Below are 23700 nucleotides of genomic sequence, written 5' to 3'. Positions count from 1 at the left end.
CTTAGCCTCAGCAACCAGACAACAAATAGAAATAAAAGGCATCAGAATTGGCAAAAAAGAATTCTAACTCTCACTCTTTGCAGATGACATGATACTCTACACGGAAAACCCAAAAGACACCACGGCAAAATTGCTGGAACTCATACAGGAATTCACCAAAGTGGCAGGATATAAAATCAATGTATAGAAATCAGTTGCATTTCTATACACTAACAATGAGACAAATTAAGGAGTTGATCCCATTTACAATTGCACCCAAAACTGTAAGATATTGAGGAATAAATCCAACCAAAGAGGCAAAGGATCTGTACTCAGAGAACTATAGAACACTCATGAAAGAAATTGAGGAAGACAAAAAGAAATGGAAAAATGTTCCATGCTCATGTTTTGGAAGAACAAATTTTGTTAAAATATCTATGCTTCCTAGAGCAATCTAATTATTCAATGCAATCCCTATCAAAATACCATTAACTTTTTTCACAGAGTTGGAGCAAATAATCCTAAAAAGACGCTGAATAGCCACAGGAATGCTGAAAAAGAAAACCAAAGCTGGTAACATTACAATTCCAGATTTCAAGCTTTATTGCAAAGCTGTAATCATCAAGACAGTATGGTACTGGCACAAAAACAGACACATAGATCAATGGAACAGAATAGAGAACTCAGAAATGGACTCTCAACTCTATGGTCAACTAATCTTCGACAAAGCAGGAAAGAATATCCGATGGAAAAAAAGACAGTCTCGTCAACAAATGGTGTTGGGAAAATTAGACAGCCACATGCAGAAGAATGAAACTGGACCATTTCCTTACACTGTACACAAAAGTAGACTCAAAAAGGATGAAAGACCTAAATATAAGTCATGAATCCATCAAAATCATAGAACACAGGCAGCAACCTTTATGTCCTCGGCCACAGCAACTTCTTGCTAGACACATCTCCAAAGGCAAGGGAAACAAAGTAAAAAATGAACTATTGGGTTTTCATCAAGATAAAAAGCTTTTGCACAGCAGAGGAAACAGTCGACAAAACCAAGACAACCAACATAATACTAGAAGATATTTGCAAATGATATATCAGATAAACGGTTAGTATCCAAAATCTATAAAGAACTTATCAAACTCAACACCCAAAGAACAAATAATCCAATCAAGAAATGGGTAGAAGACATGAACAGACATTTCTCCAAAGAAGACATACAAATGGCCAACACAGACATGAAAAAATACTCAACATCACTCAGCATCAGGGAAATGCAGATCAAAACCCCAATGAGATACCACCTCACACCAGTCAGAATCCCTAAAATTAACAAGTCAGGAAATGACAGATGTTGGTGAGGATGCAGAGAAAGGGGAACCCTCCTACACTGTTGGTGAGAATGCAAGATGATGTAGCCACTCTAGAAAATAGTATGAAATTTCCTCAAAAAGTTGAAAATAGAGCTACCCTACAATCCAACAGTTGCACTATTGGGTATTTACTCCAAAGGTAGAAATGTAGTGATCCAAAGGGGCACGTGCACCCCATTGTTTATAGCAGCACTGTCCACAATAGCTGAACTATGGAAAGAGCCCAGACGTCCATTCACAGATGAATGGATAAAGAAGATGTGGTGTATATACACACACACATACACAATGGAATATTACTCAGCCATCAAAAAAAATGAAATCTTGCTATTTGCATTGATGTGGATGGAACTAGAAGGTATTATTCTAAGAGAAATAAATCAATCAGAGAAAGACAATTATCATAGGATCCCACTGATGTGTGGAATTTAAGAAACAAAACAGAGGATCATATGGGAAGAGAGGAAAAAATAAGTCAAGACAAAACCAGAGAGGGAGACAAACCATAAGAGACACTTAATCAAACGAAACAAACTGAGGGTTGCTGGAGGGGAGCGGGGTGGAGGAATGGGGTAACTGGGTGATGGACATAAAGGAGGCCATGTGATGTAACGTGCACTGGGTATTATATAAGACCCATGAATCACTGACCTCTACCTCTGAAACCAATATTACATTTTATATTAATTGAATTTAAATTTAAAAAAATTAAAAAATTAAATTATCTCTGGAAGAATAAAAAACAAAACAAAAAACACTAAAGGAGTTTGTCAAACTCCTCAATATCATAAAAATGTAAAGTTGTTGTTGTTACTCATAGTGTTATATTTCAATATCTTAAATGTACACCATTTCAATATTCTAATTGGAGGATAACAAGCATAATCTACGTATATGTGTGTGCATATTTATACACACACATATAAATATACACATAGAAATACATGTATATAGGGAAACATTTATTTTTTGCTCATGAGTCATTAAAATCATCATAGAGGGTTGACATTATTAAGATGGTAAAGGGGTGTATTGGGTGACTTAGTTAAGTGTCCCACTCTAGATTTAGGCTCAGGTCATCATCTCTGGATTGTGGGATCAATCCCCACATCAGGCTCACATATCCTCCTCCATGCTGGGCATCTAACCTGCCCCACCTTTCTCTCCCTCCCTCTAAAAAAAATAAAAGATGGTGAAATACATAGTTCACACTTTAGTAATTCTCATAATAAGCTCAATTAGCAACTTTCACATAAGGCATCAGTGGGCAAATTGCAGTACTCAAGGGTGAGGCTGAAACACCCCTTGGACCACAGAGATCAAGAAGGACAACATTAAAAGGGTAAGAAGAACAATTTCATGTTGACCATAATGCACCTCCCCCGGGCAGGAACCAGAGCAGATGTCGTTCTTAGGGTCCATGGCTGGTGTGCTTTGGAGTTCCTGGGCCAAGTCTAGAATGCACAATTCAAACCAAAATGAGTGGAGTATGGTAAACTGTGTGGGGTCTTCTTTAAGGGATGCTTATGGTAAATATACTGGAAGTGGACACTTTTTCACAAAGACTACTGGGGAAGTCATACAGGAACTTACTTTTGCCTGTGACTGTGGGGGCTTTTATCTAATGTATTTGCTGTTGGGTGGATCTACATTCAGTTCAAGTCCCCTGCAGGCAGTCTGGTTACACGAACTGGAATCCAAATCAGCAGCATCAAGAAATTGTTTAGCTACACTCTCAATAATATATCATCCTTATTAAAAACAACATAATGCCGCAGCAGTTCAAAAAGAAAGAAAAGATATAATCCATAAACCGTGGAGAAAATTAATCTCAAATAATTTGAGATTTAGGGTCACTGGGAAAAAACATTATTAATGATACCATCCCACGGCTTTAACAAGTGCCCCTTGAATAATGCAGGGGTACAGGGCATCCACCCCCATGCAGTTGAAAATGTTTATAACTTTGACTCCCCAACACTTGATAGCTTACTGTTCAAAAGAAACCTTAGCAAAAACAGTCAATTAATATATACTTATATAGGGGCGCCTGGGTGGCTCAGTTGTTAAGCGTCTGCCTTCGGCTCAGGTCATGATCCCAGGGTCCTGGGATCGGGCCCCACATGGGGCTCCCTCCTCAGCGGGAGGCCTGCTTCTCCCTCTCCCACTCCCCCTGTTTGTGTTCCCTCTCTCGCTGTGTCTCTCTGTCAAATAAATAAATAAAATCTTTAAAAAACATATATATGTATATATATACTTATATAAGTGTTATATTTGGTATTCCTACAAAAAAGGAAGCTCAATTAAAGACAATGTTAAGAAAATAAGAAGGAGGAGATAATATATGCATAGTACTGTACGATAAGTAAATCTGACTATAAGTGGACCTATACAGTTCAAACCCATGCTGTTCAAGGATCAAGTGTACTTTGTCTGTTTACCTGCAACCTTGATGATGTTGGGGCAGAATAAGGTGGTGCGGGATAACACTTCATGTAATATACATCAGTGTTAACACATTAAATCTATTTTGTGTTTTTAGTGAAAGTGTATTGAGTTCAAACACATTGTAAACAAACTATTGCAAAATCATTGTATGATCACTGGTCAAAATACCTATCACACGCATTCAAGAACCATTCTTGTTCCTCTAATATAATGATCTCTGAGTTGTGCTTTCGATGCTTTTCAAACTGAGGCTAATTATTGAGTAAATGTGGATTTATAATAATTTTACACCCTTTTATGGAAGAGTTAGCTATACATTCCTCAGTTATCTGTGAAAATTTCGTTATTTCAACCGAATAACTAATGTTCTTGACTTGCAGAAATTCCTATAATGAAGATACATTCAGCTTTGAAGAAACTATCACCATATTCGTCTTAAACAGCAACTAGCAAAAATATTTAAAAATTAGAGTGTTTGTTTTAATATGCAAATAATAATGCCCTGTATACTTAATTCGTCATGACTTATTTTACTCTTATATGTCAACCACAAACAACATCTCCACGTGGACGTTTTTCATGTATTTGACATTACAGTGTCCTTAATCTCCCGTGGAAAAGTAGGTATGAATGAATTCCCATCCTACAATAACCCCTCATGTCTGAGAGACAGCAACAATCAAATCATTCTGAATGCCCGGGAGCACTGAAGGCTTAGCATGAGATGATTTAAGAGTAAAATTACTAATATTTGCCTCCAAAATAACTCAGATATGGTCAAAAGAAAAAAAGAGACACAGTGAAACTAATTATCCCTCTCCAGACATCCATCCCCCTTGATCCTTTCAGGAATATTAACAAATACATTTGACTATTCTATAACATGGGTTTGAACAGTGTGGGTCTACTTATACACAGATATTTTTTTTATAAATATAGTGCAGCAGTGTAAACATATTTCCTTAATATTTTCTTTTCTCCACCTTACTTTATTATAAAAATACTGTAGAGAATATGTACAATATACAAAGAATGGGATGATTAACTGTTCATGTTCTAGGTAAGGTTTCGGGTCAACAATACTGTATTTGCATGACAAAGAAGGAATGGTTTTAAGTTTGGGTACTATAAATTACACACAGATTTTTAGTTCTGGAGGGGGTTGGTGCCCCTCAGACTGCACTGTCCAAGGCTACAATGTAATTGATTTAGGTCATTTAAATTTGGATTTTTCTCAATAATAAATACTCTGATTTAGAATCATGTCTGAAAAGTGGTACTGGTTTACTACTTTCTGCTGTGAATTCCCTGATCTTATTTCTTTATTTATTAAAGATTTATTTATTTATTTTGGAGAGAGAGAAAGAACAGGATGGGGGACTGAGGGAGAGGCAGAGAGAGAATACCAAGCATTTAGCACCAAGTCTGAACTGGAGCTCGATCCCAAGACCCTGATATCATGAGCTGAGCTAAAGTCAAGAGTCGGACGCTTAACAAAGCTAGCCACCCAGGCACCACTTCTCTGAATTTAGATTTGCCTTTCTATTGTATACTTTGCCAATTATTTGCATCATTAATATTTTTATCCCTTCTAAAAGTTTTTTTCTGAACTCTATATTAAAAACAGAGGCTGTTCATCAATCATTGTGTTTCTATCCAGTATGCTTGCTCTGATGTTGAGTAAGGTTTCAGTTCCAAGTAGACTTTACCACCATTCTTGACATTTGTAAGGTATCTCCCCAGTATATATAATTTCATGTTGAATACTTCTGATTATTAATTAAATATTGCCACATTATTTACATTATAATGTTCAGAAAGTTTATAGTTCTGCTTAAACACTTTGCCGCATTTTATTTACATTTGTCTGTATTCTCCCTACTATGTATTACCATATGCTGATAATATTTGAGTGGTAGTTAAAGACTTTGCCAATTGTTTACATTTGTGAGATTTCTTCCCATTATGAAACGTCTGCTATTGAATGAGTCTTGAAGACTAGTTAAGAGGCTTGCCACACTTATTACCTTTTTAAGTTTTTACTTGATTAAGGATATAATGAGGTACAATAAGATTTGAGCTTTCTGAAGACTTTCCCACTGTGGTTCTCTGGAAACTGAGTTCTCTGATGTTTATTAGGATTTGACACTTGATTGACATTTCCCCCAGATTCATTACATTTGTGAGTTTTGTCTCCTTTATAAATACCTTGGTAATTATGGAAAATAGAGTACTCACTAAAGGCCTTCCTAAGTTCACAACACATGAAAACTTGCTCCAAATTAAGTATTATGTGGTAAGTATTACACAGTGATGTTTGGATAAAGACCCTTTTGTGTTAATCAAATTTAGAGAGTGTGCAACAAGGAAGGATTATGTGTCGGTGGGAGAATAAAGAACCCTTTGAAAAGGACTTCTCAAATCAATCACATTAGGAATTTTTATCTTTATTTTTAAATTTCTAACATTCAGAAATGTATCAGTGAATGACTAAACCAATCTTATATTTGAAACGGTTTGAATGAAACTTTCAGCACAGATTAGGTGACTTTCCAGAATATCCAAATGTCCTTTCAGAGAATATGTATGTTGAAAAAATGGATTATCATCCCTGGGTTCAAAGACATTGCTCTGCAAATGACTTAAGGTGGGTTTTTTTCCCTGAATGTTTTCCATCCTTGATCTGGTCTGTCAGTAAGGATTTCACTATGGTAACTGTCCCACATGGGTCATATCCATCATAACATTCTTCCTGCCTGCTTTTGACTACCACCATCACCTTCCCAGTCATTCACTAAGTATAAATACTCAGGGCCAGTGCTTCCACATCTTTCCATATCACTCCAGAAAATAAATATTCCTTGCCTGTCTTTCCCAATAGGCCTATGGTGTTGTGGAAAGACACAACTAAAAGATACAAAATAAGTTATACCACTTACTGTACTCATATACATATACGTTAAAATTCTAATGTGAAAAATTAATAAACACTATAGTACATCATCAATGGAGGAAAAGGAAGTACCAGGGTTTATTCCATCATGGAGACAAAAATGGACCAAATTACCTTTTAGAGTGCTCCAGAAGCCATTTAGAACACAGCACCCCCAAGTAAGTACAAATGAAGAGACACATGGAAGAGACAAGGAAAGTTTGTGACACTTGACCACAAAAGCTGCTCACCCTCCCTGACACTCCATGGCAACACTGTGAGAAAACTCTTACCTCCCCTCAGGAGACAAAAAAATGAGTGACCTGTATGTTCAAGGCTTCATTGGTCTGGCTTCTTTCCTGCTACCTGCTGGAATAGTTTTTGTCATGCATGACATGGAAGGCAGAAGGAAAGAGAGCACCCTCTGAATATCCTGTAATGGTTGCTCAGAGAAAAGGTGAGCAATTTGTTCAAACAATGGAGAGACTACATAGCTGAGGACAGAGAGAGGAAGCTACCATGGGCTCTAATGTGAACTACAATTTTTTTTTTTTAAGATTTTATTTATTTATTTGACAGAGAGAGACAGAGAGAGAGGGAACACAAGCAGGGGGAGTGGGAGAGGGAGAAGCAGGCTTCCCACTGAGCAGGGAGCCCGATGTGGGGCTCGATCCCAGGACCCTGGGATCATGACCTGAGCTGAAGGCAGACACTTAACGACTGAACCACCCAGGCACCCCATGAACTACATTTTTTTAAACTGGGGAATTACAAAAATTGAGACAATATAAATGGACAGAATATAGAATATGTCTGACAGGCCCCTGAAATTACTAATTATCTGTTCCCCTGTAGAAACCAAGTTCAGAATACATGGCTAGGAGGCTTTTTTCTCTTTTTTAAAAATTATCTAATTTCAACAAAAGATCACAAGGCATACAAAGAAATAGAAAAATATGTTCCAACCAGAGAAACAAAATTACTAGCCCTAAATTAACAAAGAACTCTTAATAGCCTGACACAGAAATGAAATAACCATCACAAAGATGCTAATGGAGAAAGAAGAGAAAATGGGTAGTGTAACTAAATGTTATCAGGAAAACTATGCATGACCAAAATAAAAATCCAAAGAGACAGAAAATATAACGACGATCAACCAGAAATTGGGAGCTGAAGAATATAATCACTGAATTTAAAAACACAACAAGGGGTCGGTCACAAATTTGATCAAGCAGAAAAAGAATCAGACAACTTAAAGATGCTTTGTTTTAAATTATCTACTGAGAGGACAAAAGAAAATGTGGAAAAGGACAGAGTCTAAGCGACTCGTGGAACATCAACAAATGGACCAATATGTACATTAAGGGGACCCCAAAAGGAGAGAAGAGTGAAAGGGACGAGGGGTTTACATGAAGAACTAAAGACTTGTACTTCCCACATATGTGGAAAAAAGGGACAAATGCAACAAGTTCAGTAAATTTAAAGTAGGATACATGTTAAGACATGAATACAAGTGACACTGATAATTAACCTACAGAAAATCACAAGTGAAAACAGAATTTTGGAACAGCGTGACAAAAGCAACTCATCTTGTACAAGAGAGCTCCTGTAAGGTTAGGAGCGGGATTCACAGTAGACCTGATAGGAAAAAGTGCAAGGGACAATATATTCAAGTACTGAAAGATCAAAAAATAACCACCAAGAATACTCTTATCTGGCAAAACTGATTTCCATGAATGTAGACATGAAGACTTTCTTAATTAACCGCCCCCCCTAAGTTTACCAGAAGACCTGTCCTACAAGAAACATTAAAGGAAGTCTTTCTAGGTGAAATAAAAGGATTCTAAACAGTAACTGAAACCACATGACAACATAAAGCTCTCTGCTAAACGTAAATATTTACACAATTACAGTAATCCATAGTATTGTAATGAGGTAGCACAAATCACTTTTATTTCTGCTAAAGAATTTTTTAAAAAATAAAAGCATAAAAATAATAAATCTGGGTAAATAAGTACACAACATAAAAGATAGAATTTGTGATACCAGTAACATAAAGTGGGTGCAGGGGTGGAGATGATAAGTAGAAGAGTTTTCTATGCAATTGACAATATCAGTTTAAAGTTGTTTGTTATGCCTTTAACATATTTTAAGCAATTTCCAAGGTAACCACAATGAAAATATGTACAGAAGACACAAAAGTTAATGAGAATGGAGTCAAAGAATATTATGGGTATAACACCACAATTAAGGATAAAATTTAATATGTAAACATGATAGAGGTATAAGCTGTTTAAAAATTGCTATCAATTCATAGAAAGTGTTTCTCTCATGCAAAGAGAATATACATTCAGAAGGGGTGATGAAATTAATTATATTATTATGACAATTCACCTACACATGATACAACATTCACTGAACACTAACCAATGAAAGAAATACACAAGATGAGTCACAATCAAATATGTATGGCTGGTATTTGTACAAATACATACATAATAAGTAAAGGGCATAAAGCTGATTCATATTTAAGTTAAACTCACACTGTCTTGAATTATACGAAGTTGACAATTGTCATGCTATAATAAGATACACAGATAAAAATGATACCACAACTAAATAATGTTGTGAAAGGTCCCATACAAAAAGAACCACATTATTATGGAATTGTGGAACCAGAATAAGGCAAAATGTAACCAAAAAATTTCAATGTAAAAAATAGGTAAATTTTTTTTGAAATTTTTAAAAATTTTATTATGTTAATCACCATACATTACATCATTAGTTTTTTTTTTTTTTTTTTTTTTTTTTAAAGATTTTGTTTATTTATTCAACAGAGAGAGACACAGCGAGAGAGGGAACACAAGCAGGGGGAGTGGGAGAGGGAGAAGCAGGCTTCCCGCCAAGCAGGGAGCCCGATGTGGGGCTCGATCCCAGGACCCTGGGATCATGACCTGAGCCGAAGGCAGACGCTTAACGACTGAGCCACCCAGGCGCCCCTACATCATTAGTTTTTGATGTAGTGTTCCATGATTCATTATTTTCGTATAACACCCAGTGCTCCATGCAGTACGTGCCCTCTTTAATACCCATCACCAGGCTAACCCATCCCCCCACCCCCCTCCCGTCTAGAACCCTCAGTTTGTTTCTCAGAGTCCATAGTCTCTCATGGTTCGTCTCCCCCTCCGATTTCCCCCCCTTCATTTTTCCCTTCCTGCTATCTGAAAAATAGGTAAAATTTTAAAAGGAAACCTTCTATGTAACTATAATTTCAAACTGTGACTGCGTACTGATGAAAAACAAGCATTTTTGAATTATTAACATGCTTTCATTGGCAGTAAGCTTGTAAAGAACATTCATTAATACAAACATAAAGAACTCTAATGGAAAATTTTATGACTACGTACTTAAAAGACATTAAAAAATGTATTATGTTATTAATATATCCCTCCTCTTACACAGAATGCAAGGCTATAATCCATTCTTTAGAACCACGCACCCAAACAAAAACCTTTCATTTTGAAATGGAAAACAACATGAAAATTGTAAAATGTGCCAGCAATCACTTTATAAAAAATAAGTATTTGGGATTAAATTCAGATATATTCTCAGGAAAGCAGAAGAAAAGACTAATGGTTAATTTTTCCTGTAAATATAAAATTGAATTTATAAACAAGATTTTTTTAAAATATGGGAATTTTGCTAGTTATCTACCACACTTCTTCTAAGCAAATGCCCATGTCATATCACAAATTTTCATGTAAAAAATTCAGAGATGAATCTGATATGTAACTAATAAAGTGAAAACACTTCACAAAGTCAAAGAACTTCATATCATACAAAATTATAAAATGACGTGATTATAAATAAATAAGGTAACAATTCAGACTTTATTATAGCCTGCAAGTTCTGAGTTCTAAATGTTCTAGCTCCCCAGTGGCATTAATTTACATAGAAATTTTAGGATTCAAATAGATATATTAAATTATTTCACCACTGAGAAATGGAATACATAGTGGAAATTTCTAATTTTAGTTGATATAAAGAAAAATGAACTTTTATAGTGAAATAAAGGAGTAGACTTTCCATTTAGGAAGGTGTTTTGTTATCTGATGAACTTACTGAGTGTCCATTATGTACGATTAAGATTAAAGCCTCCATAACACTGAAAAGCATAAACCAAAAAATATCTGATACCTGTCTCTAGTGTTCTGGGATTCCTACACCACAATATGCCCACCACTACCCTGACACACTTCTCACAAAAGGCAAAACAGAAGTTACAAAGGGCTTAGCATAGAGATACTCAGAAATAGTGAGATTTTCCCCAGGCCCTCACAGCAATGGAGAAGCAATCAGATTGTGGAGGCCCTCCCACTCCAAGGAGAGTCTCTTGGCCCTCCCTGTGGATGTGATGGACCATCACTGGAGCTGAAGGAGAATCCCTAGAGAATGTAAGAGCTTGATAATGTTGGACAGCAGATGTCCCTCTGTGAGAGGGAGAGAAATAACTCTAGGCTTCTCAAACAAATTTCCATTCAAGGAGAGCTACTTGAACCACATTTTAAGGTCTGTCTTCATCATTCACATTTGGACCTCACCTCTGTCATCTGCTTCATTCATTCCCACCTACCTGGATGGAAGGCTACGGTCTCCTTTCTCTTCACATCCCAGAGCTGCTTCTCTTGCTCCAAAAAGATGACCAGGTCTGGCTTCCACACAACAAGACCTGTTTAATAGAAAAAATGAATAGGAGTATTACTGGAGATTCTTTCAATCCACTACTGTGCTCAGTGGAGAAGAGAGGACATTGTAGAATTCTAGAAAATGATTTCCCAAACACTGTTGACCAATAGCCCCACTAACATGTAGGAGAAGTTTCAAATTTTCACATCATGACCTCCACTTTCAAGTACTACCAATACAATAATAAGGACTTAAAATTTCAGTTTAAGATGTGGGCAGTACCATTTTTTGCCACTCACTGTTTACAACTGGCACTCATCTACAGAAGTGATGATGTTCTCTTAAGGAACGGGAAGCTAAACCATGAAGATTTTTCTCTACATCTACAAACCCCTACTTATTTCCCTTACTGCCTGGATCTGAATTCCCAACATTCAAAGAGGAATCTTCTAATACACAGTCTTCAAAGGAAGGAACAAAACCCTGAGTGTGGTTTGGGAAATCTGGAAGGAGTTATTCTCACCCAGGAAGAGGAGGTGTCCGTAGTTCTCTAACATCACATCCCTGTACAATTCCCGCTGAGTGTGGTTCAGGCATCCCCACTCCTCCTGGGAGAATTCTATGGCCACATCCCTGAATGTCAGCAGTCCCTGCAATAAATACCACAGTTACCAAGTGGCCAATGGCAGAGTTCACAATGCTCCCTAAGATGAAAGAGGGTGTTAATGTCACCAGCTAGACCCCAAGACCTGACCTTTACTGCTCACCTGTTTATACCCACCAACTTTTATCCCACGTTTTACTTAACCACCTCTTTCCACCTTATCTTTTACTTCAATCAAAAGACCCCATGGGCAGAGTCTCCTGTGTTGGAGACAGAAACTATCCAACAAAAAGTTATGACTGCTGTGAGGAAGCACTTGGGCCTGACCAGTTTGAACTTAACCCCTGAGTCATACCTGTGTAGATGAAGCAAGGAGTAACCCATGGAGTGACCAACAGTTACTTTACCTCATTACAATATGAAAATCTCCATGGAAGGAGCAGCACAAACACCATTTTCATAACATACAAAGTATGTATACAAGTGTTGTCTTCATGTGCATGTGTGACCACATGCCCAGCTCTATATAAGATGATGAAGCCCCTCCTGCTGAATTTCCATCTGAACCCTAAGTAAAAGGAAACTGTCCCCACTGGCTCTGTGAGTCTCTGTTTGGAAGTTATTCCTTGTGATCTCCTTATTGGCTAAAAATCAAGTTTCCTTTGTGTCACAAGCCCATCTAATGTAGTTTCTACCTGTGACTCTATTATACTTCAGGATTTTAATACACTCAAACATGTTAATTAAGTGATTCTTGTATTTTTTTTTTTTTTTTTTTTGCCTGAAAATACAAAGAAATAAATAGAAGGTAACTCTGTAACCTAAGTGTGGAGTAAAATAAAAACTTAGAAGATAGAGGTCTTAGAACCTCTAGTCCTAGAAATCATTATCTCTGCTACAATGAAGGTGACAGTCTTCATTGTCCAGTGGAAACTGTTGTGAAGGGTCAAGAAAGTATTCTTGAGACATTTTTGGTGCAAAAAGCTGTTTTTATTAAAGCGCAGGGACAGGACCCCTGGGCAGAAAGACCTACACTGTCCTTGCGAGAAGCCATTGATAATATAGTTTTAAGTTGGGGGGTAGAAATAAAGGAAGTTTCTGCAGGGATTTTCATATGTTAAAGAGGACTTACAGGATCCTGGAGGTCTGGCTATTGTCAAACTGGTTCCTTTTTGCTTCTAGCAAAGCATTAAGGCAGTCATGAATTCCTGATGGAATGTCATATTCTGCCTGTCTCAAGTATATATCAAGGGTCTGGAAGTTGAATTTCAGTTTATCTACATTTCTTTTACCTTTCTTCTCAACAGAAACTAGAAGCAAGAGAAATTCAGAAGGAAGAAGTTTCCACTTTAAATGTGATAGTTTCTGCGTATCGCTCAGTAAATCCATCTAAGATCCTTAAGAATGATAATGGGGGAGAATATAAACTTCATAGGGGAGAAAACTGTCAGAGAGCATCAACCCAAGTAAAAGAAGGTAACATGAGCTGTAAGGAAACAAACTGATATCAGTGCCTTAGGCACACTGAAGGACCTATTATTAATGGTGTGTTCTTGAGCCCTGGGAACAGTAAATCAGAATATAAATTGTATTATGAGAATACAGCGGATTTATACAAAGTTCAATCACACAAGGTTTCCATGTCCTGTAATAGCTAGTACATTTAAATAGAGTATCTTTTTCACATTCTAAAGAGCAAGCCTCCCCTTTTTTTTCTAAAACTTTCTGAGTTATTCTGGATCTCATATCCATTGTGTTTATTTATGCAATTTCTTACTCCTGGTCTACAAGAGCTCATAAAGCATCCAGATGGAACCTAATAAGAAATGTTTTCCTTGACTGATATCCAAGGCCAGAGCCCATTAGCAATAGGAATCTTGGACTCAACGCCGTCCTCTGTGGGTCTGTCACCAAGGGAATATTTATGATATTTGCAGGACTTTAATTCAAAGGGACAGTTGTTGATAGACTATTGAAAGACAGTTTGGAGAGAAGGCTCTGGAATATAGGGGGGAAGTGTTCTAAAGACTTAATCTTGAGTCATTTTTTGAAAATATTTTAAAATTAGGGGAAAACGTGAAGCAGAAACATCATAACTAGAGGAATCAATATCTGCAATTCTTAAATGAATGGAATTTCAGGAGAAAAACATGACGCGCCATCTGACTTGGAACGCAAGGCTTACCTGAGAACTGGCCATTTCTTCTTCTTTCATGTTGTCCTCTAGATTTCTTTCTCAGAAGAGATTCGTAGAGAAATCACAGCTGCATCAGGAGAAAATGCCTTTAAAGCCACCAACAGAGCCTCTGCACCTCTAAACTGCTCGGCCTGACAGCAGGACTTTGAAATGCAGAAAAGGCCCAAATTCCTAGTCCTTTGTGTCAGGAGCCTTTCAGAAACTATGAGCTCCTACTTGGAGACCAATCCCTGACTTTTCGTTCTCTGCTTTCAGGGGGCCTCCCCTCCCACTGACGCCCACAAATTCAGCTACAGCATAGGAACTGTGAGCTGCACGGATCTGACCCTCCCAGACTCATGTAGCAGAGACCCTGTTGCCTCTCCTTGCACCAAAAACTATACTCAACTCTCATAAATTAATGGGCAGCCCTCGTGCTTAATCCTGGCCTCACTTAGAATCACCTGGAGCCCTTAATTAAAACGACACTGTCCTTTCCACCCACACCAATAGACAGAATCTGAGGAGGAGGGCACCAGCAATGATCGGTTTTGAAATTCCACACGTGATCCTATTGGGAAGCATTTGGGGGAGGTGACCAGGCAAAGGACAGCAACCAGGGCTGTGATTGTTATCCGGATTTAAATCCATGCCTTTTCCACTGATCAGAGTTTCTGGAGATTTATACATTCTCCCTGTTTCTGCTAAACAGAGGGAGACACCCTTACAAATGGAGCTTTCCCTCATAAATGCAAATATCTCTTACAAAAGTAAACATACTGGGTTTCAGAGCTTTTCCTTTGTCTGCCCTTTCTTTAAAATAACAGCCTAGTGGCGCCTGGGTGGCTCAGTTGGATGAGAGTCAGACTTGATTTCGGCTCAGGTCATGATCTCAGGGTCATGAGGTCGGGCTCTGCTGAGCAAGGAGCCTGCTTAAGATTCTCTCCCTCTCCTCTCTTCCCGCCTCCCCGCCTCCAGCTCACTCACAATTTCTCCCTCAAAAACCAAAAAGAACAAAAACAAACAAACAAAAAAAACCAACATAGAATAATCCTTATGGCAAAGACACATTATTTTGGGATGGTAAAATGCTCCTCTTAAATAGGCAAATGTTTATTTTCCTAAGGAACTGCCAAACAGTTTCCCAAAGTGAATGTACTTTTTACACTCCCATCAACAATATAAGAGAATTCTAATTCCTCAATATTTTCACAGAAATGTGGTGTTATCCTTTTCCTTTATTTTAGCCATTCTAGAAAATATTGAGTGATTGCTCATTATAAAATATGAAGTGGTCTTAATACAGTTATTCTGGTGACTCAAAGTGAAACCACTTAAAAGCATAATGTTGAACAAAAATCAAAATGGCTGCATTAAAATGTCAGCAAGGCTTGATATTAAACTAAATACCCTTTTTCCTCTCTTCAGCAACCTTCCCCTCCCCCTTTCTCCGTCTTCTCTGCCCCCCCCACCCCAGGAATCCAGTACCACTCTGAAAACCTGGTGAATAAGGCTGGAAGCACAAACACAATTACTGTCGAAACCGGCTAGGTCCTGCATTTCCCTACAAAATTCCCAGCCCCTTCCTCTGGGTGGGCTTGCAGTTTTGAAGGCCCCGAACTGCAGCAGCCTCGTCTGCCTAGCAAAGCAATAAAGCTGTTGTTCCTTTTTATCCCCAACTCTGTCTTCACATTATATTTTGGGTCTGAAACACGAAGGTCAGTTTTCAACAACAGAATGAATGTTAGGAGAGGAATCCATTTTTCTTCATCTGTTCTCAATTCTTTGGCCGGTCTAATAATTAAACTGATATAAGACAGATTCACAAGAGAAAAAAAATAATTTCTTAATTATGGGAACCTCAAAAATATGAGGCTCAACCACAGGAAACTGATGCTTACATGCCACTGTGACTTAAGAAGAATGTAAGGATTTAGAATTTCAAAAGGGGGTAAGCATATTCACAGGAAAAAGGAAAGAGCAAATTTTCTCAAACAATAGTTTGCAACACCAGGCAGGCAACTCTTTATAATATGAAAAGTTAATGTCTGATATTTGTTATATTACTGATAGAGGTCTGCCATCTAATTCATTCTGGGTATATAATCAACCTCACAAAAGAAGGAAATCTTCCATTTGCAGCAACAGAATAAACCTAGGGGACCTTTTTTTAAAGTTACATACAAGCCCTGCCCGTGCCCCTTTGCCCAACTTAGTAGTCTTTAAATTTTAGCATGCACCTTTAGCGTGTGTGATTGATAAACCAAACCTCTTTGTATATCTATAGGTCATGTATTGCTTCCTAGAAAGACGTGGATCGGAATCCTCTTGCATAACCTCCCCTGGGGCACCAATGCATCACCCCCAAGAACCACAATAACGTCTCTAGCTGACACCACTGAGTCTGCAGGAACCAAGAAGTGCTAGAGACTACCATTCTCCTCTTTTACCAATTACTGGCCTCAAGTTCCCTTAAAAATCTTTGGATGAGAAATCTGTATGTGGGGTCTGTGCTTGGGTCAGAAATGCAAATAAAACTCATTTGTAAGAAAAAAAAATCTTTGGGACAGGCTGAAACTTTGGAGTTGGTTTTTGGACAAGACTCTACCTTCTTCCTCTACCTAATTCCAGTTAGTTAACATAAAGTGTTATATTAGTTTCAGCTGTGCAATATAGTGGTTAAACAATTCCATACACTACCCAGTGGTTATCACAAGTGCAGTCCTTAATTCCCATCATGTGTTTAACCCTTCAACCTACCCACTTTCCCTCTAGTAACCATCAGTTTTTTCTCTATCCTTAAGAGTCTGTTTTGTGATTTGTCTCTCTCTCTTTCAGGCTGGCCTCCTGAATAAAGCTCATACTTCTTTCCAGTCAAAACTCGTGTCTTGAGTATTAGCTTTTGGAACAACCTGCAACCAATCTTGGTTTTTTTTTTGGTAACAAAATTGTTGTGTGATCATTCAGTGCATCCGGTGGGAAAGAATTCTTGAGATGTTTAAGATGCAGCTTAGTAAGTTTATTCAAATAGCAGGGGGACAGGACCCCTGGGCAGAAAGAGTTGCACTTTGGTTGCATAAAGCTGGTGGTTATATGCTTAGACCTCAGGGGGTGGGGTCATGCAGGAAGTATTAGATCATAAATGTTTCTTCAAATTTCTACTTGTAAAACTACTTTTGCAAAATTTCTCTGTTGCTTATCATTCAGTTCAATATTAATTATAGGTGAGACGTACAGGCAGTCACGAGACCCTTTAAGAATGTAGCAATCAACTACATTTGATTCTTATCAAAACTATGCAGGCTATAGGTCAGCTCTTTGGGCTAAAGGTGAACATTTTACTGTTTCTGTTCCTCATCATTTCACCCCTGACCAATTTTCTGCCCATAAATATTTAAAGTTGTTGAAGGGTAAAGGGCTCATATTCTGTAACTTCTCCAAGGTGACAGGGGTTGTAGAGCTGTCCCTACCCATGCATTGAAATTGGTCCCTATCTGTCCCTACGTGTAGCTATTACAGAAGGCCATTGTTGTAGAGTCCAGAGGGGACACTGCAGTGAATTAGTTTTGAGTAGTCAGTATGATCTGTTGGCTGGGTAAAGGAGTCAGGAACTGCTTGTACACATCTCAACAATAGGAGAGAAAATAGCAAAAGAGAAAACACATCAAAATTATAATGAAAAATCAGAAGAACAATGGAACAGAGAAAGAACAATGGAAAGAGAGAGAGACAAATCACAAAACAGACTCTTAAGGATAGAGAAAAAACCGATGGTTACCAGAGGGAAGGTGGGTTGGGTGAAGGGTTAAACACATGATGGGAATTAAGGACTGCACTTGTGATAACCACTGGGTAATGTATGGAATTGTTTAACCACTATATTGCACAGCTGAAACTAATATAACACTATGTTATTAACTGGAATTAAAATCTTAAGAAGTCAAAAACAAAGAAAAAGTGGTGGCAATCCATTAAAATACTGATATATCCTTACAATAGCAATAGACAGATGTACAGAATATTAGTTGGTATGGCTGAAATGAAGAAAGCTTCCCAGATATCAGTAGAGGATAGCTAACTCTTCCCTAACAGGGCATATGATTGTACATCGATACTTCTTAATAATTACTTGAGGCCTGAAAATTATTGAAATTATGACTCCTAGGTCATTATATCAGAACAAGAATGTTTCTTGAATGCTTGTAATCTGTATTTTCAACAAGGATCACACAGTGGATTTGAAATGCATAACATAGTCTTTGTATAATCCTAAGATATTTTAATGATAGAATATATCGGCTTTTAATGTGTTAACACTGATAGGTAATGGATGATGTATTATCCTGCCACCAATATTAACCTATCTCACCTTAATTAAGAATGTAGACAACAGATGGTATCTACCACGCATTTGATAATGGTGATATAACTAGTAATCCACTTTCTCAGTGGCCTCAGACTTTAAATAATGTGTGGTTATATTTCCAACAGTTTATCTATTGCACTGGTTTCTCTTCCTTGTAACTCCTGGGACATCAACATGGATACATGATAGATTATATAGGGGGACTGTTGACAGTTTAGGTAAACTCCTCCATGGTGGTGCTACTTGGCATCCATTTTCTGTAGTCAGTTCGATTACAGGGGACTTGAACTCACACCAGCCCCTCTCACCAGTGCATTTCCTAAATAACAGCCTGCAGAGTCACATGTTAATATAACTTCTGATAGGACACCTCAGCCACTGCCCTTGTGAACAACTATCTCCACTGGAACCCTAGACATCCCCCTTGTGCACCTTGTAGAGAAGATCCCCACAGAGTTTACCTAAATCTGTTTTAGTTTCAATAGGTCAACCTGGATTTACCCAGGAACTCCAAAACACTCCAGCCACGGATCCGAATAAAGAATTTAGCCCCATGTCAAAACTCCAATTTGTCTTTAAAGATGGATTCTTTTTCTTTTTTTTTTAAAGATTTTATTTATTTATTTGACAGAGAGACACAGCGAGAGAGGGAACACAAGAAGGGGAGTGGGAGAGAGAGAAGCAGGCTCCCCGCGGAGCAGGGAGCCCGATGCGGGGCTCGATCCCAGGACCCTGGAATCATGACCTGAGCCGAAGGCAGAAGCTTAAAGACTGAGCCACCCAGGCATCCCTAAAGATGGATTCTGTCAAGAACCTGAATGGTCCTGGAAGTAGATTCCCCCCCTGGAGGCTGCAGAGAAAATCCAATGCCTCATGAAACCTTGATTTTGACCTTACAGGACCCTAAACAGAAACAGCAAATCCACTGAAAGTCAGACACATAAATAGCAGAGTACTCTTTTTTAGCTCCTAAATATGTGGAAATTAGTCACAGTAAAGTTGGAAAACATCTACACATAGGCATAAATTTAACTGTAAAATAGAAATTATTTATTCATTTTTAATTTAAATAAATTAAAGTAAAAGTCCCCATTCATTGCCCCCAGTCAGTAATAGTTTGATTTTCAGATATAACAGCTCATCAGTTTGAGCTGTATCTTCCTTCTTGTGCAATTTCAGAGGGTATGTGAAGTTCCATTTGAAATTGTATAACACACACACAAACTAAAATATTTTGCTCTTCCTTTAATGTTTACATAAATATTGTCACATCAAACTTACTGTCAATCAAATTGCTTTCCTTAACCAATGCTATCTAAAGGTGGTGTTTTCATACCAGTAGAAATGGATTTACTGCATTCCTAAAATACCATATCTGGTGGTAATTGTCAATATAGCACCCTTGTTGAAACACTTTTTTTATACATTTACATACTTAAATATATCTGTCTCCTGCTATCACACACATCATGAAATGTGGATCTTTGATTTATATACAAGTGAATTAACTGGTGGTTCCTGGACATGAGATTGTTGCACCATGATGACTGCATTTTTATAATGAGTGAACAATTGCTGAACTACCCTTGGAAATGGATAAAAAAAGAAAGCAGAAAAGTCAGTAATATCCTACCAACTGTGTTTTCACTGTTAAAGAAATTAAACAGGGAAGCCACTGACTCAGGGGGCTCTAATGCCTCGGTAGCCTCGATAGGCAAATCACAACTTAATTCACAGTCACTGCATTGGAAAGGAAGAAAATGAACTTGAGAACAAAGAATTACAGTCAACTAGGCTTTCCAAAAATAAGGCAACTACTTAAGGTATACCCAATCAAGCAGTGTCCTTGCTTTGCTTCCATATCCTCTCAATAAAAACCTTACTAGTAGCTCCTACAGGTGGGACATCACTAATTTTTTTTTTTAATTTTTTTGTTAAAGATAGATTGATTTTTACTTATTTATATTTTTATATATTCATATTTTTATTTATATTTTATTCATTCAGTTAATTAATTAAGAGGGGGAGGGGAAGAGGGCAGAGAGAGGGAATCTCGAGCAGACTACCTACAGAGCTCTGCCAGAAGCCCAATGCCGGTCTTGATCTCACCACCCTGAGATCACGACCTGGGCCAAAACCGAGTCGGAGACCTAACCAACTCAGCCACCCAGGTTCCCCAAGCCTAACAAATTGAGTAGGCAAATCAAATGGTCAAATTAACACTTGAAAATTTCAATGTATATCACGTCACCTTTTAAGATCACAATACCACTTTCATTTTGACCAGTTTCTCAAGTGGCCTAAACTCCTTACCCACATCGCAAGTGGGCAGATGACAGTGCGACAGGTTTCCCCGCCCCGCTCTGCTCACTTTTGCACATGTGCACAACGCACGAGCGCGACTCTGCTCTCACTTCCTGGGACTTCACCCTTGGCAATGGCTCCCCAGAGCGCCTGCGCAGATAGAGTTGCCCAACAAATGCTGCACATGCGCACAGAGGACTTGTGGCACACACAGCCTCTTTGGGCCAAAACCTGCAGTCACCTCCTCCTTCCTTCACCAGCCCAGGTCTTCAGAGCACCACACCTAAATCCCATCTCAACCAAGCCCACACACCTCAGTTCACAGTTCAGGCAAGCTGGGACCAGAGTCTATGGGACCAGTCCTCCCTCTGACTAATGTTATCACACCCAGAATATTTGACGGCTTCTCCCTGCCCTAGTGCCAAAATTTCACACATGCGCACACAGAGAATGCAGGTGAACCCCCTCAAGATCCTGTGTACCGCACCTGCCGCAGTGCAGAGGGACCCAGAGCAGGTGGGGATAAGGGACTGGACATCAAGGATCACCATGTGCAAAAGTCATACTGTTCACTTTCAAGTTGGCTGTCTCCCTCCCCCGTATGTACAGACAATAATAGGGTGTGGAATTTCGTCAGTGGCAAACATCTCACAGATTTTTATTTTGTTTCTGTCCTCAACATTTTTGACACTGTGCTAATAGTTATATTCAGTACATGAAAAGATACTACTATGTTGAAAGCTTTTTAGGAAATTTTGACAGTATTTTTGTACAAAACATTTTTTTTGAAAAAATACTTGTTAATTTATTCTATTTTAATTTGCCAATGTCAATAAAAAGTTAAGGAAAAAAAAAAAAGGATCGCCCTGTGCAATATGAACGCATAAGGTGCCCATCAATCCCACCTCTCCAGCAGACCTTCTGACATCCTAGTTCCGGATTCATTTTTCGGGGCTAACACTATGAGCATAAACCTCAGCTGCCCCAGAATTCTCATCAGAAATAGTACTTTTGCCTAAATGGGGTTTGCAGAGTCTAACACAGAATTGTCATTTCAGATTCTGTAGAAAACGACCTCAGACCACGAAACTGCCCTCCACGGCTCCACTGTCAGTCCCTGTGCCTCCCTTCTCAGAACAGCTCAGAGAACAGAGTTCCTGGCAGCTCCACCTGGGTGGCCCAAACTGGCATTCACACCTTCCTGAGGCTCAGACTTAGATAAAGCAGAGTAAAGGACTAAAAATTCAGGGAGTCAGTTTCACACGTCTGGTTGAAACAGTGCTTCCAAGGTAACACATGACATCCCACCTTCCATTCCTGAGATGTCCACTCATAGTCCACACATTAAAATTAACCAAATACATAAATGCAAATGATTGATGAATCAAATTTCACTCAGAGCCTCTAATCCACCCTTCCTTTCTATGTCTGCTCTCTGTATTTGTGCTATCATGACATTATTTTTAAGGTTAATGATAACGAAAAAGAAGAGAAACAATCTCTACAATCCCAGGGAGGCACACCCAGAATCCAAATCCTCCTGGGAAAAATGAACATATAGTACCCAGTTCCCAGGGCTTTAGTAAGATTAACATGCATAATGTATGCAAGATTCCCAGCACAGTATCCTGGACACAGTGCATCCTCATATACCTGGAGTATGTAGTAGATGCTCAAAAAACATTCTGTTCATGAATGAGCACATACTATTTATCCAAAACAGCCTTGCTCAGACACCACAGCCTTATCTAGTCCCTTCCCAGCTTGCAGCGGATGAGCAGAGAGAGTCATCTTTCCGGGAGATGTCAGTCTTCACTGGGAATGGCAGTATTTGTGTTGATATAGGATGATTGGGTATGGGGCGCCTGCCTGGGTGGCTCAGTCATTAAGCGTCTGCCTTCGGCTCAGGTCATGATCCCAGGGTCCTGGGATGGAGCCCCACATCAGGCTCCCTGCTCAGCGGGGAGCCTGCTTCTCCCTCTCCCACTCCCCCTGCTTGTGTTCCTCCTCTCGCTCTCTCTCTCTCTAATAAATAAATAAAATCTTTAAAAAAAAAAATAAAAAGGATGACTGGGTATAAGGGACTCAGGCTTGATCTTTTGCTTTCTCAGTGCTACTGGAAATGATGTCTGGGGACAGCAACTTCAATGGCTGTTAAAAACACAAATTAATGGGCTTCATGCTGACCTAGGGAGTAGTGATATCTGAGTGTGGGGGCCAGAGAATCTGTTTTTAATGGGAACCTCAAATGGTTTGTATATACATGAAATTTTTTTAAGTTTATTTATCTAAGCAATCTCAATACCCAACAAGGGACCTGAACTCATGACCCCACAATCAAGAGTCACATGCGCTGCAAACTGAGCCAGCCAGGCGCCCATATATATACATGAAATTTTGAAAAGCAATATTTAGAAAATTCGTTCTCCGCTTTGGCGTCATGTCAGGATCCCCCGTGTAGATTTTAGAACTGCAATCTCCAGGGTCCCAACCCCAAAGCTTCTGTCACTTAGTCCTAAATAATGCCTAGCATCAATTAAGTCTTAATGACACGGCCCAACTTATTCCACTGTGAGGCCAATGTAAACACTGAGGCTCCCAGGTACATTTCTGAGGACAGAGCACAGGGTCTCATCAATGGGGAAGCCTCCATGGGGAGAGCTGCTCTACGGAAGTTTGGATAGAGGAGGGTCAGTCTACCCCACATTCCTTATGTTGTACCAGAATTTGTGTGTGTCTACAGGGAGACAAATGCACCAAAACAGAGAGAGAGAGAGAGAGAGAGAGAGAGAGAGGAGTAAAAGACATTGGGGCCTCCACTTGGAAACTCCT

At 38.7% G+C, this 23700-nt stretch overlaps 2 protein-coding genes across 2 annotated transcripts in view; both read right to left on the bottom strand.

Moving 5' to 3' along the window:
• The window catches only part of LOC116622199 (zinc finger protein 724-like), a 34196-nt gene extending 19910 nt beyond the window's left edge, over positions 1-14286 (bottom strand). The window contains exons 1-3 of the mRNA XM_032388464.1: positions 14208-14286; positions 11942-12068; positions 11366-11461 (exon numbers count right to left, since the gene is read on the bottom strand). Coding sequence (XP_032244355.1) covers positions 11366-11461; positions 11942-12068; positions 14208-14237 — 253 coding nt within the window. The 5' untranslated portion in view covers positions 14238-14286. The remainder of the gene's footprint in view (positions 1-11365; positions 11462-11941; positions 12069-14207) is intronic.
• LOC116622203 (putative protein ZNF720) overlaps positions 14238-23700 on the bottom strand; it is a 132976-nt gene continuing 123513 nt past the window's right edge. The window contains exon 6 of the mRNA XM_032388473.1: positions 14238-14286. Coding sequence (XP_032244364.1) covers positions 14246-14286 — 41 coding nt within the window. The 3' untranslated portion in view covers positions 14238-14245. The remainder of the gene's footprint in view (positions 14287-23700) is intronic.

Source organism: Phoca vitulina, unplaced genomic scaffold (assembly GCF_004348235.1).
Source record: "Phoca vitulina isolate PV1807 unplaced genomic scaffold, GSC_HSeal_1.0 scaffold52, whole genome shotgun sequence".
NCBI lineage: Eukaryota > Metazoa > Chordata > Mammalia > Carnivora > Phocidae > Phoca > Phoca vitulina.
Note: the sequence above shows the minus strand (reverse complement) of the source record. Positions and strands in the feature narration are given on the sequence as shown.